The sequence below is a fragment of the Lepus europaeus genome, chromosome 9, assembly GCF_033115175.1.
Source record: "Lepus europaeus isolate LE1 chromosome 9, mLepTim1.pri, whole genome shotgun sequence".
In the NCBI taxonomy this organism is placed as follows: domain Eukaryota; kingdom Metazoa; phylum Chordata; class Mammalia; order Lagomorpha; family Leporidae; genus Lepus; species Lepus europaeus.
Genome location: NC_084835.1, coordinates 15,489,642 through 15,509,790, shown reverse-complemented (window position 1 = coordinate 15,509,790; position 20,149 = coordinate 15,489,642). Strand labels below are relative to the sequence as shown.

Sequence of the window (20,149 nt, the reverse complement as noted above, 5' to 3'; positions counted from 1 at the left end):
GCCCCTCCGCGGCCGCTCCGGCCACACGCTGCCCGCGGCCGCCGGTCCGGGCACGCCGTCCCCGCCGACCCCGCCCGGCGCGGCCCTTACCCGCTGTCAAGCTCCAGCTCCAGCAGGGACTGGGTCCTCTCGGAGTTGCAGTGCAGGCACCACATGGCGGCCGCGGCGGGTGCTGACGGGCCCGGGCGCCCGGGACCCGGGCCCAGTCGAGCGTCGCCGACTCCCGCCGGCGGCAGCCGGAGCCCCGGGGCAGCCCCTCCTCCGCCCCCGCCCCGGCCTTCCGGGGACCGGACCACCCGCCGCGCGACCCCGTCGGGTCGCCCGGCCTAGGGCTCGCCGGTTCCCGCCGCTCCCGGCCCCGGAGTCCGCGCCCCCGGCCCGCCGAGCCCGCCCCTCAGCCGCCGCCCGCCTGGCGCAGCTCGAGGCCGGGCCGGAGGAATGTGGCCCGGGAGGGGGCGGGGCCGGCGGCCCGGGGGCGGGGCTCCGCGGGGCCGCGAGGGCGGGGCCGGAGGAGTGAGGCCCGGGAGGGGCGGGGCCGGCGGCCCGGGGGCGGGGCTCCGCGGGGCCGCGGGAGAGACGAGGTGCGGGGGCGGGAATCCCCGGCTTGCGGTGGGGAAGCCGCTGCGCACCCGCGCGCCGCAGCCCCGCAGCCGCCGAGGGGCCGTGTCTCCCTCCCCGGCACGTAAGCACGGCAGATAGACGAGGCGCCGCGCCAGCCAGGCCGCGCCTGCCCCGACAGCGGCGGCCTCTGAGTCTCCAGAGAGGGGCGGGCCCCGTCCCCCTGGGGCGCGGCCACCCTTGGGGAGACCCTGCGAAGGATCTGGAGGGACGCTGCTCCCGCCTCCCGAAGCGCGCGCTCTCCCCTCCCCAGCTCCAGACAGAGTCACACACGTTAGCGCGGCCGCGGTATCCGCTCCTTACAGCATCACCGTCTAGTAGGTGGGGGGTCTCCTGGCCCCATTTTAGGGAGAAGCAAACCGAGGCTCAGGTCAATTGGGTTAAGGCAGAGAGGCCCTCTCCTGACTGTTGTTCTGCCTGGCTGTGTATCTGTGGGCTCCCCGAAGGTAGGCACGGCATCCCAAACGGGCGCTAGTTCAAGTCCCAGGTGCTACACTTCCGACCCAGCTCTCTGCTAACGGCCTGAGAAAAAGCAGTGGAGGATGGCCCAGCTGTCTGGGCCCTGCATCCATGTGGGAGACCAGGGAGCTCGTGGCTCGTGGCTGCAGCCTCACTTTCTCTCTCTCTCAAATAAACAAGTGAGATTCTCTCACTTTCTCTCTCTTTCAAATAAACAAAATCTTTACTAAATAAATATCCAAAATGGAAGGGAATACTTGTCATGGCAAATCATATCTTACTTATGACACGTAGGTCCTTAATAGCCAAGGGCCTATTAGGCTCACTACACGGAGCACTCAATTCAACAGCAAAAAAGCAAAGAACCCAACTTTCTAAGGGGCAAAGGATCTGAATAGTTCTCCAATGCAGAGACAGACACAAAGGGCCACTCGCCCAAGACAAGATGCTCAACGAGCAAATGCAAATCAAAGCCACAGTGAGATGCGACTTCACACTCACTAGGAGGGCTGTAACTAAAAAGATGGGCAGAAGTACCTACACACAGCACGTCCTCCCTCGCAGAAGACACATGGTTGCACTGTGCACAACACAGGGCCACGGCTGTCCTGGCAGGTGGGCTTGTGGGAAGCAGCCGTTAGCAGGAGATACAAGTTTTCTTTATTTGGAAGACATAGTGACAATGAAGCCTTAAGAGAGTGAGAAAGAGCGAGAAGTATCTTCCAGCTACTTGTTCTCTCCCCAAATGCCTGCAACAGCCAGGGCTGGAGCCAGGCTGAAGCCAGGAGCCCGGAACACCATGCAGGTCTCGCGCAGGGGTGGCAGGGTCTCACCACTTAAGCCAGCACCTGCTGCCCGCCCCCTGGAGCATTAGCAGCAAGCTGGATCGGAAGCAGAGTAGCCGGGACTTAGAACCAGGTACCTGGATAAGGGATGTGGGTGTCCCACGCTGTGGCTCAACCCACTGGGCCCCAATGCCTGCCTGCCTCCCCCTGGGAAGGAGATAGATATAAGGCAAAGAGCTCAGGTGAGGTGAGGGCAAGAGAAAACCCCTAGCCTGGGCTGCCCTCTAAAAACAGACTGTGCTGACCTCCCAGCCCTCGGCACATAGGCTCTGCCTGCCTCGGGGCTGGATCCCCTGAGAACTGCACGCCCCTCCGCCCCCCAGGCCACTCTTGGCGATGCGCTCTGGTGGAGATTTGGAAGCCAGGGCTTGAATTTCCCCTTGAGCATGGGGAATACCTGATGATGGAGTCCCTGGAAACCAAACGCCTCTTAAGCTTCCCAGTTTTATCTTCTTGCAAAAAGCGCCTCGTACTCCTCCCAGCTCACCACATCCCGGATTAATAATTCAGAGAATCGTGAGCAGGAGCGAGAAAAGTTCCAGACGGCAGAGAAAGGGGGCCGGTCTTTCGGCTGCAATGGCTAGACTGGGCAGAGCGCTTCCACGTGCCACTGGGGCCTTCCGGGTCTGCTTCCTCAACAGCTAAGTGGGGGTCAGCAGCCACCCTGACCCTGGCTCTTGCAGCTTGCTGTTAAATTTCACTTGGCAGACCTTAACTAGTGCTTACTGGGTCTCTGGCTTCGGAGGCTGCAATGGGAAGACACTGCTGGGACAAGGGTCCCCCACAGGGTGTTGTGACAGCACAGGAGGAAGCCTGGAACTGTGTCCCAGGAGAGGCACTCATGATTAGTGGACATTTTGGGTTGGGCCTTGAGGGATGAATAGGAGCCTACATACAGGGCTGCAGGATGCAAAAAAAGCTTAGGAAGCATGTGGTTGCACAGCACCGTCCCTGGTGTTAGCCCTGAACTGCAGGCTGCAGCTCACTTCACATGCCACGCCCCGACTGTGTCCCCATCCTCCTGGCTTTGGCCAGCTTCCTCTCGAGCCCAGCCTTGGCAGTGCCTCTCTCGGACCCACCAGGATGAAGTCCCGCCCCTCCACGCAGCCCTCAGCTCCCTCTGTGCAGGCCACACCTCCAGCGATACTTGCCTGGTTCTCCCTCCCAGTCCCCACTGAGACTTTGGGTCTCAGCGTTCCAGGTCACTTCTCCCAGCAAAATCACCCCGCACCCAGCCCTTAGAGCAAGGTAGGAAGGAACCCCTGTTAGACACACTCGGGTCGCGCCGATGAGCCGTCCCGATCCCCAGGCAGAGTGGGGGCTGTCACCTCCCGAGGGTATCCCTCACACCTGCTAGGGGACCTGGTATACAGAAGGTGCTCACCAACCCTGTCAAGGTTTAGCTCAGGAGCAAATCCACCTGCTGCCCTTTTTTTTTTATTGAACTTTTATTGGTACAGAGTCACGGTCACTCACTCAGGTACTGTCTGGCTACTTCTGTGTGATGGTGATGGAGTTAAACAGCTGTGACACGGATGTGGGGCCCTGCCAAGCCGGTTTACGTCCCGTTCTCCTCAGCCAAACCCTGCCAGCCCAAGCGAAGCTCTCCGGAAAGAGCCTCCCATCAGACCAATCCCCTGTCTGCCCACCCAGAGCCCCCTGCCCCAGGGCCTTGGCACAGGCCCTGTGGATGGGACCTGCAAGAGCAAAATCCCAAAGTCCTGGTTGAGGGGGAGGGAAGATGGCCATTGGATTGCTGGGGCTGGGCCAGGTGCTCATCAGCCAGGATGGCCACAAGGGGGAGCATACTCTCTGGGCGCTGCTACCGGGCTGCAAGGTTTCCGCTGTTTGGGATTTGGCCAACACAGCCCCTGGCAGAAGGCGGGTGAGCGGTAAGGCTATCGCTCTAACGCAAATGCAGAAGGACCATCTCCCTGTTGTCACTGTAGCCACACAGCTGCACACGGCACGGGACCCTGCACTGCGACACCTCGGGGAAGCCGGTCCAGATCTCCAGGACGGAAATTAACCCAGCTCTGCAGCAGCCACTTGCAAAGCAAGGAGACAGAATGAACTTGGGGAGGCTCGGGATCCGCCTGAGGCGAGTGCAGTCGTTCACCTTGACCTCCACAGCTGCCCCTGATTCTGGCATGTGGCACTGAGCTGCTCAGGCAGCGCGCTCCCTGCCCGTCACTCTTCCAGTCTCAGTCCCAGCTCCTATCCCCGCCACACAGCCACTCCCAGAATGCACTTCTGTCTCAGGGCCTTTGCTCACGCTGTTCCTGCTTCCTGAGTTGCCCTCTTCACCTGCTCGGCCGCCTCTAACTCGGCCTCCGAGGCTCAGTCTGAATGTCCCGTCGTCTTGGAAGCCTTCCCTGACACCCCGTTCTCCAGGCAGAGAGAGCTTCCTTGAGGGCAGGGGTGGTGGCTCGCCCCTGAGTCGCCCAGTGGTGGGGTCTGAGGGCTCCAGAAACCGGCCACAGCACCGAGGGAATTCATACCTCCCACAGTGGCACTCAGGCTGGCCAAGATCTCGACCATGAGCCTTAATGCTAGCGCATCCTGGAACTGGAGAGCTGCAGAGGGAGGCACCAGGACCCAGGCCTGCCCACCCACTGTTCAGATGGGGAACCCAGGGCGTAGAGGGGGGAGAACCACCCCCAAGTCTCGCTGGGATACAGCCCCTTCTCCACTGCTGTAACAGGAGCAGCCGCAGAGGGAGGGGAAGACCACAGGTGGGGCCCTGTGCTCGCCAAATGAATGCTAAAAATGAGAGGCAGCCGTTACCATGCCAACAGTTGACAAACAGACCTGCGGCCACAAGGTTACACAGGAAAGACCCTCAGGGAATGGCTGTAATAACAGAGCCACACAGACGGGACAACAAGATCCAACACAGGTACACACAGCTCTGTGGCAGCTCGGAGCAGCCTTAGAGATGAGGGGATCTCGGCTCCAGGAATAGCCACCTCTTCCAAGAAGTCCTCCTAACCCATGTGCCCCAAGCAACTCCATGTTTCCAGGTCCCCCATGCACACTTGACCCCCTGCCGCACAGCAAGTGCTGGGCTGTTGCAAAGGGAGTGGAAGGCGGTGGTGGGGACCACCGGTCCCCACTGCATCCCTCTGCCCCTATCAACAGACATGATCCTCAGGAAGACAGGAGTATGACCGTGGGCTCCAGTGAGCTCAAGAGGAGCCACTGTGTGTCACACGGACAAGCTCTGGGGCTGGCTCCCATGGTGGAGGTGCTCACAGCGCATGTGATCGTTGGCACCAGTGCTAGGGTGCACGCTTGGGTTTGGGGTGAGAGTTTGGCCCTCTCTGAGCCTCCTTCTTCCCCCACCCTGCCTCTCCTCTCCTCTGCCCTGAGCCTGGGGGCTGCCATGGCTCTCAACAGCCCCAGCCCCTTCTCTGAGACGTTGGATCATCACTAAGGCCACACAGCTAGTGCCTGGTTGATCAGGGATGCCACTCCATGTCTGTCTGGCTCCCAGCTCATGAACTTCACCATGAAGCTGACCTTTCCACCAGTCCCTGCTTCCGGCTGTCTCGAGGCGCTCGCTGAACGCAGGCTCTGCGCTCGCTGCGTGACGATGACCTGTAAGGGAGCCGCTGCTCTCAGCATCTTCACCCTCTCAGCCAGAAACTGGAAGTGAGACTCTCCGGGGTTGAGCAGTGTGGTCAGGGGCAGAGAGCCCCAAGCAAAGGATTGGAACCCAGGGTTGGCTGAGGCCGACGTCTGCGTTTACAGCCCTGTCTGATTCAACGCACGGCTCCGCAGGGCAGGCCAGCAACAGTCCCCTCTTGGCTGAGACGACGAAAAGCAAAACCGGCTCCCTGGGGGCGGGCGGAGCGGTACAACAGGTCAAGCGGCCACTTGGGATACCACCCACACATCCCACCAGCATGCCTGGGCCGACCCAGCTCCCTGCTAAGGTATACCCTGCCGGGCAGCAGATGACATCGCCAGCACTGTAGTCCCCGCCACCCACGTGGGAGACCCAGATGGAGCTCCTGGCCCGTGGCCCCTGGCTTTGGCCTGGCCCAAATGTGGCTATTGCAGGCACTCGGGGAGTCGATCGGCAGACAGAAGAGGCTCTCTCTCTTTCTCTGCCTTTCAATTAAGTAAAAATAAATCAAAGAGGACACCTTTGAATGCTGAACCCTAAAAAAAACCCAGCAGCCTCCCTTCCTGGGCCGGCCTCCCATGACTCCTGGCTCTGTTCCTTTCTTGGCTCTGAGGACACCCTGAGCCTCAGTTCTCTTGTCTGTAGAATGGGAGTGAGCAACAGTGCACACCTGAGGTTACTGTAAGGAATTAAGGGAGCGAGCCGGCACCGTGCTCTGCCACCCTCCGCCTGCTCCAGGGCCTCACTGCCAATGCCACTCCCCTAGCTTTGCTCTGCCTGGGGTGTGCCCTGCTTCCCCCTGGGAACGGAGAAGGTGGGAGAAGGAAGCAGTGGGGCCAGGCTCCTGCCACTTCTGCTGATTCCAGAAGTCCGGGCGGGGGTCAAAGCTGGGAAGCCAATCCCTGCCCTTTCCCCATCACTCCCCAACCCCTTCCCCAACAAGCACAGGCTGGGCTGTGCCAGCACTCAGGGGGTCCCAAGGTCTGAGCAGCCTGGGACCACAGATGAATCAAGTTCCTGGTTCCAGGCCCCAGCCCTAGGCCGAGCGTCTGGGAGGGAGACAGACCCGAGGCGGGAAGAGCCCTGAGATGGAGCTGCCAAGGCCTAACGGTGGCAGGGCTCTTCCGGGACCCACAGGGGGACGCACGCCTTCTCTCGGCCTCACAGCCCCTGTAGAGCCGTCCCCCAGTCTGCAATGCTGCTGTCTAATCATTTGTTTACTGTCTTCCACTTCCAGAAGGAAGCTCTGTGACTTTATTCATGTGCCACCGTGTTGTCGGCATCCCGATGCTGCCTGGTCTACAGTAGGTGCTCAATAAATGTTGGACAAAGGAACCGGTTGAAGCAGGTTCATTCTGGCTTAGGGGCAGCCACGAGGCTGGGGCACGTTCCTATTCTCTCCCCCAATGCTCACCCTGGTCTCATGCAATCCAAGGAACAGCCCATCCCCCCCAAAGGCCTGGGGAAAAGTGTGTCGCCAAAACAGGGACCCTGGCCTCCCAGTGCTCTAGGAGAGCCCAATATCTAAAAAAACTGTCAGCCAAGATCTTAAAAACAGCTACCCTGGGGCCAGCGCTAAGGCGCAATAGGCTAAGCCTCTGCCTGCAGCGCTAGCGTCCCATATGGATGCAGGCTCAAATCCCGGCTGCTCCTCTTCTGATCCAGCTCCCTGCTAATGCACCTGGGAAAGCAGCAGAGGACGGCCCGAGTCCTGAGGCCTCTGCACCCATGTGGGAGACCTAGGAGAATCTCCTGGATCCTGGCTTTGGGTCAGCCCAGCTCCTGCTGTTGTGGCCATTTGGGAGTGAACCAGCAGATGAGAGACAGTTCTGTCTCTGTCTGTAACTCTACCCCTCAAATAAAAAACCCACAAAACAAAAACCAGGTACCCTTTCGGGAAGCCAGGGTCAGCCTCGCCACACCTGGGTTTCTTTCCTAACCGCAGCTTTGCTTCAATTGGAGCCCGTTTTCAAAGTGAGGCAGGTGGAGAAATTGAGGGAATTTAGGACAAATATATGAGGACAATTGCCTGGGTGCGGCTGGGGGGCGTACCAGGGGGCTGAGAGGCAAGCGGCCTGCTCGTTCCAGAAGTGAGTCCATACCAACAGGCTGCTGGGCCAGGCCCTCGCAGGTCCCACATCAATAAACAGATTTTCTAGGGAATAAGGAAGTGCCAGGGACACACACCTGCTTTGTAAAACGAGCCCGCTAAGTGCTCCTAAAACGATCGCGTCTCTCAAGTGGACAGAACGGTCTCACTGTGCCGCCTGCTTCTGCCCTGGAAGCAGGAAGACGCCCCAGCACGCCGCGGGGGATTGGAGGGCCGAGTGCGGGCAGCCGCCAGGAGGCGTGCTTTCCTGCGCCTGTTCAGCGCCACTGTCCCTTCGGTGCCACCTGCTATGCCTTGAACACTGATGAGGTGTCCCGGATGCAGATGTGAGCGCCCCTGCTCCTGGGGAAAGCCAGGCGGGCAATGCACAGCAGCAGGTGCCAGCCTGTGTACGTAACCCAGTGAGTGTACGTAACCCCCACAGCTCCTCTGCAAGGTGTGTGTGGAGCTCAGTGTCGCAGCAGGGCCCTGCAGCGCACGGAGGGGCATTTGTTCTAAGATCCAGCACGGAGAACCCAGCAGGCTGAATGACGCTCAGCCTGAGTTCTTTGCGCCACAACAGTGGTTCTCAAAGTGTGGGCCCAGGGACCCTGGGAATCCTTAAGGAATGCAAACACTCGGCCTCCGGGTGAGTGTGACACTGGGGCGGTTTGAGAGTCTCCCATGCTGCACCAAGCGGCTAAAGCCACCGAATGCAGTGATAAGAGCAAGTAGGAAGAACTGCTGGCAGGTGGGGCAGCTATTCAGGGAAGGCTTCCTGGAGGAGGGGATGCCCATCTTGGGATGTGCGGAGGAACGGGAAGTCCCTGGGTGGCCCAGTGGTAGGAGGGCACTCCAGGTATTCAGAACAGCATGCACAAAGGCTTGGTGAGCTTGAGACGGGAGAACCACATGGAACAGAAGGCACAGGGAGGACTGAGCTGTGAGGAGTGGCTGGAGGATGCCGTACTGGCCTCATCCTCTGAGGGGCACAGGGTCCACCCCCACGTCAATGGCCCCATGGCCACAGAGCACGTGACACCCTACGTCAGACAAGCCATCCCTCTGTCTGTTGCACAAACTGAAAAACCCACGAAAATAAATCAACAAAACCGAAACACCGATGGGCGCTCCTGCACAAGGCTGGGCTTGAGGCCAGCTCCGTCTGGTCCACCAGAGACTGGTGAGCGCAGAGAAGCCACACTGCCGCCGACCAAACAGAAGACAGGTGCGAGTTAGAAGCCGACTGGGACTGAGAAGGCAACAGGAGGCGGGATGGTGTCAGGAGGAATGGGGGAGTGTGTATGCGCACACATGCACTCATACGTGCGGGCCACTGTGGGACCTGGGACCACATTCCTTCCTGTATCAGAAACAGACTATGCCTTCTGGGTGCTAAGGAGAGTTAAAGGCCACGCAGGCCCGGCGGGCGGCTGCTCTGTCCGCTCTCACAGTCAGGCAGAGGAAGCACAGGAGCCCACAGCCAGCTTCCCTGTGCCGCCCTCCCGGGCACCACCTGCTGAGTCTGCCTGCGGCTCACCTGGATTCATCTCCTGGCCATCCGTGGCCTGAGTCTCCCGGGAAACCCTGCTTGGTGAGCGGCAGGGTTTGCACACACACTCTGCACGGCAAGAACTCACACAATCCCGGCATCCCCATGGCTGAGCACGTGGAGGGCCTGGGCACCCTGGCTCCTTCTGCGCCGCCCTTCCAAGGGCACAGACACTCCCCTGCAGTGGGCACATGGCTGAGGGGCTGGGAAAAGCCCACCGAATTGACCCACTCCACTCCAAAAACACAGTGGCATTCCACAACAAGTGGCCCGAGACTGCTGGGTACTGGGAAAGCCCACTGAAGGGGCTGCCCTTGACCCTGGGACCACCATTTCCTGGTCAATGCTGAAGAAGGGGGATGAAACAGAGGAGGAGGGGGAGGATTAGAAAGACCCGATGGGAGCTGGCAGTGTGGCACAGTGGGGTAAGCCACCACCTGCAACACTGGCTCCCATAGGAGCGCCAGTTCGAGTCCCGGCTGTTCCACTTCCGATCCAGCTTCCACTAATGCACCTGGGAAAGCAATGGAAGGTGGCCCACGTCCTTGAGTCCCTGTCACCCACGTGGGAGACCCGGATGGAGTTCCAGGCTCTTGGCTTCAGCCTAGCCCAGCCCTGGCCACTGCGGCTATTTGGGGAGTGAACGGAAGATCTCTCTCTCTCTCTCTCTCTCTAATAAATAAAGTAATTATTTTTTTAAAAAAAGAGTCATGTTCTCTAATCATTATATTAAGAAAAGATAGATCTTTGGCTTGAAAAAGGAAATCAACATTGGGAAAATCAATGAGCAAATGTAGATTTAGAAAGGAAACACACACGAGCACAAAATGACTTTGGGACTAGCGGGGAGGGGGTGCTTCCTGGTGCCTGGGCTCCCCTGCTCCCCCATTTCCAGGAACAAGACTTGGCTGCTGCCCCCCCTGCATGCCTCCTGCTCCATGCAGACAGGAGAGGCTCCCTGGCTCCCAGGGGGGCACCCCTGCAGTGGTATACTTGGCTTCACCTGTGTCGACCCCTCCCAGCACCCCTGGGGTGGGCCGCTCTCCCCAGTCCATAAGGCAGCTGAGGCACAGAGCCTGGTGGTGCCAGAGCCGGGAATCCAACCTGCGGGTCAACCCACATGGGTGAAGGCACTGGCCTCGGGCTGATGAGAGAACTGGACCCCGTGCAATGACAGGGTCCAACCGGGAGCCGCAGACTGGGCCACTGCCGGGTCCTGGGGCAGAGCCAGTGAGCACCCCTTACGCAGCACAACCACAAACAATGCTGTCTCTCCAGCACGTTCCATGAATGACCGTAATTTAAGCGTTAATAGCAAAGATATCAAGGTACGGAACCCCCCGGAGCCTGCGGAGCGCAGTGTGTAATTACAGGCACACAACAATTTGTTCACCGCGTCAGCCACTCTGCAGTAATTACGACCCTGGTTAAGGGTAATCACATTTAATAACCGCAGTGCACACCAGGAGAAGGGGGCGGGGCTCGGGCCTTGGTTCTGTCCCTGGCTTCCTCTTCCTTGTCCTCGGGGCACTGAACCTGGTGGGGCTCTGCCTGCAGGGACCCAAGTGGGGACAAGTGGGCTCTCCCTCCTGAGGGGACACTGCCAGCACCCATGACTGCCCTAATCCCACCTGCTTCCAGACTTTTCCAGACAGCTACCTTCCAGCAAACTCCCTCTTGCTCTAGGGGCCAGCTTGCCTGTAGGCTGCTTGCAATCGAGGGGCTTGGGGCCCCTCCCGTGGCTGCCATCCGTGACCATCTAGATTCTGTAGACACTGAGACTCCAGGTCAGAGGCTGCGCGTGGAGGGAGTAGGGGGCATAAATGGCCACCTGTACTGTTCCGGGGGGTGGGGGTGCCTCTTGTGAAAACCAAACAAGCCTCCCACATGGCGGGGGGCACACTTCTGCCTGGCCACCAGGTGTAGATGTCAATCCCAGCAAAGCCCTGTTAAATACTGTTTTGCCACAATCCCCACCGTGCCCTTTTGCTCCTGGGTTGAAACTCACTAGTGGCTGTCCTGCATTTACAGAGCCGCTCGGTTTTTAGTTTTTAAACACTGGCCTGAGAGTCTCAAACTTCCCAGACTCAGGCTCTCTGCACACTCTCTGATGGGGATTCATAAGAGAGTCCTTCAAAAGCTCACGGAATCTGGGATTAAAAGACAAGCTTATTTTGGTGCCCAGAAACCTCAGAGTCCATGCAATCTTCTTTTTTTTTTTTTTTTTTTTTTTTTTTTGGCAGGCAGAGAGTTAGACAGCAAGAGAGAGACAGAGAGAAAGGTGTTCCTTTTTCCATTGGTTCACCCCCCAAGTGGCCGCTATGGCCAGCGCGTTGAAGCCAGGAGCCAGGTGCTTCCTCCTGGTGTCCCATGTGGGTACAGGGCCCAAGGACCTGGGCCATCCTCCACTGCACTCCTGGGCCACAGCAGAGAGCTGGCCTGGAAGAGGAGCAACCGGGACAGAATCCAGTGCCCCAACCGGGACTAGAACCTGGGGTGCTGGCGCCACAGGCAGAGGATTAGCCTAATGAGCCGCGGCGCCAGCCAATGCAATCTTTTTCATCAGACATTTTCCATGAACTTTCTGAAGACCGCTCTTATCTACGGATTTTTACCATATTCAAAAACAGAAACCCAGACATCTGCACAGCATGAGTACCATTAAATTGGCCAGCACACCACATAACCACAGCTCGTTACTGAAATGGTTTGAACTCACAGCTCCCTGGATCATGCTTTGAGCAACGGGGCTATCAAAGGGAAAAAAGAAATGTTCCTAGCCCCAAGCATCCCCAAGCCCCTGCGGCATCCGGATTCAGACACTGCCTACGGGCATCTGAGTCTAGCACCTGCTCTACAAAAGCGGCAGAGGAACCTGTCTGGGTCCCACAGGCAGAGCTGGCTGGGTGTCCCCCTGCCCAGGCCTGGCCCCTGAGGCTCTACCCCCTGCTCAGCGCAGGGCTTACAGCGAAGGACTGCCTGGCTATGGGGCCCGGACTCGCAGAGCAACAACAGCCACCACTGGCTTTGTGCTCACCACGTGCCAGGCGCTCAGGAGACAGACTCAAAGACAAGCCCCAGCAGCCCAAGAATTCTCAACTCGCAAGAGACAGTGCCGGGGGGTTGTGCCAGGCCCCCTCCCCCCAGATTCTGAGGCTAAGGTTCTGACCCTGGCCAGCAACCTATGAGCGAGTGTGAGCTGAGGGGTTCAGGAACGCTAGCGTTCTTGGGGCTCCCTGCTGGACTCATGCAGGTGCACCTGTGCCACACTCCTGCGGCAGGGCTGTGATCAACACCTCACTGTCGCTGTGGCTGCGGAGCTGAGACCGAGCCCAGCACTCAGCTCCAGCACCCATGTCCTGCCCTCTGCAAGGGGTGGCTTCACACAGCTGTCCCCAGGTCAAGCTTGGTGGCAAATTTAGATCAGCTTAAAAAGTCAGCTCAGGGCACACATGGTGGATGAAAGACAGGCCGATGACAGCTGCAGGCACGGGCCACTGCACCAGCAGTCTGGGCGCCAGACGCTTGGGGTGCAGATGGGGTTGGGGGAGCGCAGCCCAGCCCTGACCTGAGCAGAGTGGCCCCTAACCCCAGCTCCTCTTGGCCTGGGCCCTGCTGGTCTAGCAGACTGGCGCCACCTGTTGCCCAGATGGAGAATAGCAGCCTTGCCTTCCCAGTGTGGAGACAAACAGCCAGGTAGCAGGGTGGTGTCCCAGCCTGGGGGCAGGGTGTCCACAGGGAGCAGCAGGGCCAGCCTAGGGACGGCACTTACTCCTGACTCCACCTGCATGCCTGGCTCTTTCAGAAGTCCCCAGAAGCCCAGGGAGCAATTCCTCCCAGCGCCTGGGAGCTGCCCTCAGGGCACACGTCCCTAAGGCTGTGGGACTCAACCACTTGTCGCCAGCCCCAGGACTGGGCCTGCTGGTATTAAGCACTGGGGACATTTGTGTGGATGAAGCGGATTCTCTATCAGGCTCATGCAAGCCCCTGTTTCAGGGTCAACATAAACAAAGCAATAGGTGCTCGGCGGCGGGGCGGGTACAGAGGCGAGGCAGGTTTGAGGTCTGGAAGGGGGATACTGACGGGTGACGAGCCAGCAAAGGCTGCTGCCGAGTTTGCACCCATGCAGCCCTGCAGCCCCTACGCCAGGCTTGTGGTCCAGTTCCCTCTGAGGAGCCACCAGAGGGCCCCCCCGGGCGCGGGAGGGCATTGGGAGGCCTTTTTTCCCTGGAGTTCCCAGAGCCTGAGTCCCTGCGGGGAGACTAGATAACTGAGCACAGGAACACCATGACTGGGGGAGGGGCTGCGGAGGGACGTCAGGCCCAGGCCACCTGCAGGGGAGGCCCCCGTGTGTGTACAAGGTGCTCACTTACAGTGGACACAGCCCCTCGGCCTGCCAAAGTGCAGCTGACTCTCTGCCAACTGGCCTTGCCTAGTGCACAACCCGAACATCTGTACGCTGGGACCACCTGGAACTCTGCCCTCCTGGCTACCTGTGACCCTTGGTCCCTGCCACCCTCCCAAGGGCCAACAGCAGATCCTGCTCTTCTTTGAGAGAACAGGGAGTCCTTCTGGGGAGGCCTCCACTCCTGTGGCCACCTGCAGCCACCTGCTGCCTTCCTTGCTCAGAGATAAACCGGTCCCTCCCTACCCCCAGCCCCCCGGGAGAGCAACAGGGCCAGAGATAAGATGTTTGCAGGCCTAGCAGTCACAAGACCCAGAGGGAAACTGGGAGCTGACTTCAGCTGAGTTAGCCGCCTCACAGCACACCACTAAAGCTCCCCCAGTCCATGCTGAAGGCAATTCAAAGGCACCCCCCCATCACGGGCTTGAGCCCAGGTGCGCTGGGTGACAGGTGGCTTACCTGGGCCCTCAAAGGGACCATCCCCGCACCATGTCACAGCGGCTACCTCATGCCCTGGACTCCAGCATCGAGGAGCCCCAAGAAGACCAGGGCTCGCTCAAGGTCACCCAATGGCCAGCTGGCAGCCAGACTGGGCCTGAGCCAGGCTCCAGGCTCCGCCCTCACTCCAGCCCCAGATCTGCTGGGGGTGGGGGTGGGGGAGCTGGTCTCCAACTGGGGCCTCGGCAGGGCACAGAGGAGCCGTTCTTCACTACCCAACAATCCCTCCTGTTTGCCCGGTGCCAGGCTGTAGCCTTCCTCAAGGCCTGCTGACGAGGAAAATCTGCTGCCAGCGTCCACAAATATGTGTGCCTTCGGGAGAGCGGGGGCAGCCTGGGTGCCCCAGCCTGGTGTGGGTGGACCCAAAGGACCAGAGGGACGTCACAGGACAGGGACAGAGCAGGCTGCTGGGGGCGGGGCCGGAAGGAGCGGATTCTTTAACAGACACCTGGAGTGGGGATGATGCACGAATACAGACCCGTCTAAGTGCAGCCTGAATGTTCCGGGAGGGAGGCGGCCTGTGAGGTCCGCACCGTAGGCTCGTTTATGTGTCTACCTGCAAGTTTCCTAAGCAGGTATTAACTCCCAAGATGTCAACGTATAAATAAAAGACCCAGGAAGAAAGGCAAGGGACAGGAACTCTGAATTTTGAAGGCATTCACCTTCGCCATGAAAACCAAAGCCAGGACCTGAGCACCTGCCGGGGCAGCGACCTGGGCAGGCTGGGCACTTGCTCCTCGCCCGGACTTTCCCCCAAGGGGCCTGGAGTTCTCTGGAGTCCCAGGGAGCTGCAGGCCTGCCCAGGAGGGAACGGGCCTGGTCAGACAGGGGTGGGGCCTGCAACTTCCAGGGCGAGGTGGGTAGGGACCTAGGGCAAGCCATAGCCCTTAGCCTTCCAGCCTCAGTTTCCCTATGAGATGGGTAGGATTTCCTTCCTCGAAAGGCAGGACACAGGACCTAAGGTGAGGCGCCTGGCTCATGGGAGGCCCTCAGTTCCCACCTTTCTCAGCCTGAACCCCACTCCCTGGGGGGCTAGTGCTCAGAATCCTGCGGGGGGGGGGGGGGACTGGGAGCTAGCAATGGGCTGGCCCTGGACACACAGCAGGACACAGAGTCCCTGGGGAGACGAGTGGGCAGTACCTGTGCCCATGCCTGTGTGAGTTCCTGGGAGCCCACGCAGGGGCCTGCTGCAGGCAGGGACAGCGGGGCACCTGCCACCTGTCAGCTGCCTCCCCACAGACCCCAACACCAGGAGCTGTCACATTTTCCTGACACAGGACCCCAGAGCTGGGCCAGGGACCATTCCGGCCCCTCCCTTACCTTGGTCCGGCGCCCTGGGCGGGAGCCTCCTGCCACAGTCAGCTGCAGCCCCGCTGGCCTCTGGGGCCTCCTCTGAGCCCACGGAGATGAGTTCCCTTGGCCCTCCCCTGCCGGCTGGGGGCAGCGGCCAATACGGGTCATAAACCCTGAGCCCCGGCTTAATCCACCAGAGCCCGAGTCAGCGCCAGCCAGACACGTGACAGCCGCTCCGACCCGCGGACCTGTTTGGCAGGAGTAGCAGCTGGTGTGGTGGGGGCGGGGAGGGTGGCCTGCCCCACCCTCGGGGCTGTCCCTGGTCACTGGGTCCTGCAGCCCCGAGCCCCTGTCCTGGGCTTCTGCCCACCCCACTTGCTAGGGGACAGTGCAGTTGGGAGGACAGGACATGCTGCTCATCATAGCGTGTGAGGCCACCTGCACGAGACGGGCAGGGGCCCTCACTCCGCGCCACATGCTAAGATCTACCCTAGGTGGATTAGCCGCCTAGCGTCACATATGAATGCGAGAAATTTTTCCTGGCCACAGGGTAAGAGTGGATTTCATAAAACACTCAAGATGTTGCTAACAAAGTGACAGGCCAATCTGACTACTCCATTCAAAACGGGGGCCGGCATTGTAGCCCAGCAGGTTCAGCCACCACCTGCGACACCAGCATCCCTTATCAGAGTGGGCTGCTCCACTTCCCACCCAGCTCCCTGCTAATGCGCTTGGGAGAGCAGAGGAAGATGGCCCAAGTGCTTAGGCCCCTGCCACTCATGCAGGAGACCCAGGAGGGGTTCCTGGCTCCCGACTTCAGCCTGGTCTAACCCTGGCTGTTGCTGCCATCTGGGGAGTGAACCAGCAGATAAAAGATCGATCTCTGTCTCTCTCTCTCTGTGGTCTCTGTCTCTGTCATGCGGCTTTTCAAACATTTTAAAAAGAACTCTGAAATGAAGCAGTTTACCCAAAAACCCCATGCTGTGTGGAAAAGGCAGCACATGCCAGCGATTCACAGGGAAATGGGAGTGCAAAGTTTACTCTATTGTCTGACAATGTTGAGATTCTTGCATAGTTTCGTTGCAATGCAGGAACTTAGATAACTGAGGAAGGAATGGACTCCAGAAGGCGCAAAGAATCATCTGATTCAGAAAGAGAATAAAGACGCCCAAAAAGGGCAAGGCACTTGACCCTGCACCTCACCAGAGGCCCCAAAGGCCGATAACACACAAACCAAATAAAGAACACCCAACGGAATCCATAACCAGAGAAATGCAAACTAAAGCCACAGCCAGACACCAAGGCACACCCACTAAGTGACTGACAAGGGAGTGCCCGGAAGTGGGAGGGCAGACCCTCACAGGGAGGCACTGTTTGGTGAAGTGGAGCAGGTACACGCTTACCACGGAGAAGAGAGGCTCATGCCATGTGCACAGACAGGTTCAAGAACAACAGCCCCAGGCCGGCGCTGTGGTGTAGTGGATAAAGCCACCAGCCGCAGTGCCAGCATCCCAGATGGGCGCCGGTTCAATCCCGACTGCTGCTCTTCCAATCCAGCTCTCTGCTATGGCCTGGGAAAGCAGTAGAAGATGGCCCAAGTGCTTGGTCCCCTGCACCAGCATGGGAGACCCAGAAAAAGCCCCAGGTTCTTGGCTTCAGATGGGCCCAGCTCCAGCCATTGTGACCATCTGGGGAGTGAACCAGCAGATGGTAGACCTCTCTCTCTCTCTGCCTCTACCTCTGTCTCTCTGCCTTTCAAATAAATAAATAAACCTTAAAAAAAAAAAAAAAAAAAAAGAACAAGAGCCCCACAACAAAGGCAACCCACATGTCCATCAGAGCACACGGGGGAAGTCAGCAGTGGCCCACAGCTCCCAGGGACACTGTTCATTTAAAAGGGCCAACCACAGCAACTCATGGCGGAGATGAATCCTGCAGCCAAACCTTGAGCAAACAGCCACAGCCTAAGCCTACTTATAGGCAGCGCAAAAATAAGGAAAACAAAATGAGGCTATAGGGTTGCTCCACAGGTGACGCGGCAGGACGGGCAGGAGGACGTTCCCGGTGTCACCGAAGTTGAGGGGGGAGGGCCTGGAGAAGCAAGGACTGCAGAGGCACGTGCGCGGCTTCCGGGCAGGCCTGCGCTGTGGGCAGGTGCACGCACGACCCTCTTGTTTCCCTGTGAGCTGTGCACCCCTGCCCTTTTACCTTTCTGTGTGACCTGTTCTATCTCACCTTGAAACCAGAAAGGTGTGCACGGTAGGTAGGGGTGGGGACAGACACAGGCTAAGCCGGGACTACAGGGCAACCAGATGGTGAGTGGCATCTGAACTGGAAAGACCCAGCCTCCTCTCTCTTTTTCTTTTTTTTTTTTTAACCAACCAGAATTAAGGATCAGAGATGAGAAGGAACTTGCCTAAGGCTGCACAGCAAGTTGGAAGCCAGCAGAGCCAGGCTTCCAAGTCTCACAGAGCCCAAACCAGGGCTCTATTCCCCTCTTCCTTTCAGAGTTTTCCACTGCGAGCTACGTCAGCACCAAGAGGAGCAGACAGCTGCTTCTGTAGCACTCAGCACCCTCTGAAATTGTTTTTTTTCTCTTGTTTATTTCTTGTTTGTCTCCTGCCTCTAGAACACAAGTTCTCAGAGAACACAGCTTCTGCTCTGCTTTGAGCCAGTGGAAGAAACCCCAGCACCAAAAACAAAAGCTGGCACGTCACCAGCGCCCCCACCCCAAGATGTGTGGAGCGCGCGTTCACGAACGGAGCTGGCGTTTCTGTTTGGACTTCGAGACCCTAGAAATCCTTGCTGGCTTCGGGAACAACCCCAAAGGAGAAAGCAAAATCGAACTGAATGATACCGACACACCTTCATGGAATCATTACTGCCTTGGGGAGTCAGCCCATTTTACAGAGGAGAAAGCTGAGGCCTGGAGACCTAGTAACTTCCTCGTCCAAGGCCACACACCAAGGGAGGACGCTGAAAGTGGGACTGGAAGGGCCTGTTGTGACCCGGGAGGGACAGGGAGCCAGAGCCATGTCCGCGCCTTTCAGCCCCTCCAGCCCCCACCCTCCCCACCCCTTCTTGGTGCCACTTACAACTTCCAAAGAGAAGTCCAGTTCCTTCCAAACTCCCATGGGCAAGGACTAGGTCCTCCAGGACAAGAGGGCGAGGCTGGGGCCCAGGGGAGGAGCAGGCACTGGGCCTGCAGGCTTCCCAGTGGAGATCGGTGGACAGGGACCCCAGCTGCCGCTCACAGACTGGCTCGGCTTCCTTCCTGGTTCGTTTTACACCAAATCCTTAGGCCCTTGCATAATCCCCAAACCTCGGCCCAGCTCAGCATTTGGCTGAGCTGAATAATGGAATGTTCCCATAATACCCCCAGGCACTCGGTTTTACGAAAACACCCTGGCACTCAGCATTTTTATCAACCTGTGTTCCGATCCTGAAGGCAATCCACCAAGTCCTCAAAAAAAAAAAAAAAAAAAAAAAAAAAGGCAAAACAACAAACAAATCACAGCAGCTCAGGCAGCGTGGGAGCCAACATGGCCGGCTCTCCGGGGCGCCTGTGCTGAGACCCGGGCACCAGCCACGCCGCCTCAGTCTGCAGGCCCCCGGGGAGTGGAACTCACTAGTTTCCAACACAGCTTGCTTCTGGTTTGCACTCAGCTCAGGGGCGCACAAGAGAAAGTTCCACCAGTCCCTAGCACTAAGGGTAGGGGAGTGCCTGGGCCACCATCCTGAGTGTGCAGAAGAGTGTGAATACAGCAGGATGGGACAGGTGCACACTGGGGCCACCTCTGCCCAGGCGGCAGGTGAGGCCCGGGCTGAGTGCACAGGCTGGCAGTTTCCACTGCAAGCTGGAATACCACCAGTCACACACAGCACGCGGGGATGTGGGTGGGTGAGCGGGGACACCCCCTCGGGAGGAATTCCTCCCCCCAGGGTAACTGGGGACACACAGTGGCAGACTGGTGAGGCTGCAGGGCCACCAAGGAGCTCTTGGTGGTAGCAGGTGTGCTGTTGCTGCCGGCCCGTGGGGCTGACGTCATTGTTTTGAAACGCTTCAAGAACCATCACACAAGTTAATGGATGGGTTTGTGGTCTTGCAGATGAAATGGGGTAATATATAGGAGAGTCCCTGGGACCAGGGCTGGCCACGGAGTAGATGCTGAATCTGCTTGCTAGGCTAGAACTGAACGCCACGGACACGGTCACTGGGAGTTAGGCTGCCTGCATCCTGCCTTTCCAGACCGGCCCTTCGCTGGTTTAGCGCCACGGAACAGCCCCAGGCAGGGGTCGAAAGGCAGTCCCACCTGTGCCCGGTACTCGGCTCTCCTGATCAGGCACGGTGATATTGCCAAGGGAGAACGCTATGCAGGACAGATGATGGCAATGAGAACGAGGAAAGAGAGCCAGCTCTTCGGGGTGGCAGAGGTGGGGTGGGTATTCCTGCAGGAGCCCCAGGAGACGCTGCTCCCAGCAGCAGGTGCACAGCGCAGTGCACGGCAGTGACAAATGCGAGGTGTGAGCTCCAGGGACCCCACCAACAGGAAACACCTCCTGGCAGGCACCAGCAGTTCCTCAGCTACAAGCAGCCAGGGTCGCGCTGCAGTCAACCTCCCCAGAGCAGTGCGATTTCAGCCCAGCCTGTGGCAGCCTCGGTCCCCGGTTCTGGGGACAATGAGGAAGGGGGCATGACTAAGACCCAGCAGGCAGGGGGAGGGTAAGCGCCAGGCAGGTTGATCAGAGCAGGGGCTGG

General features: G+C 58.9%; 1 protein-coding gene across 2 annotated transcripts in view; it reads right to left on the bottom strand.

Annotated features, from left to right (window-relative positions):
• IQSEC1 (IQ motif and Sec7 domain ArfGEF 1) overlaps positions 1-20,149 on the bottom strand; it is a 115,409-nt gene that overhangs the window by 69,095 nt on the left and 26,165 nt on the right. The window contains exon 1 of one of the 2 annotated variants that reach the window (XM_062200608.1): positions 91-240. The exons of the other annotated variant lie outside the window; for it this stretch is intronic. Coding sequence (XP_062056592.1) covers positions 91-155 — 65 coding nt within the window. The 5' untranslated portion in view covers positions 156-240. Of the gene's footprint in view, positions 1-90; positions 241-20,149 lie in introns of those variants that run through there. 2 annotated transcript variants of the gene reach the window in all.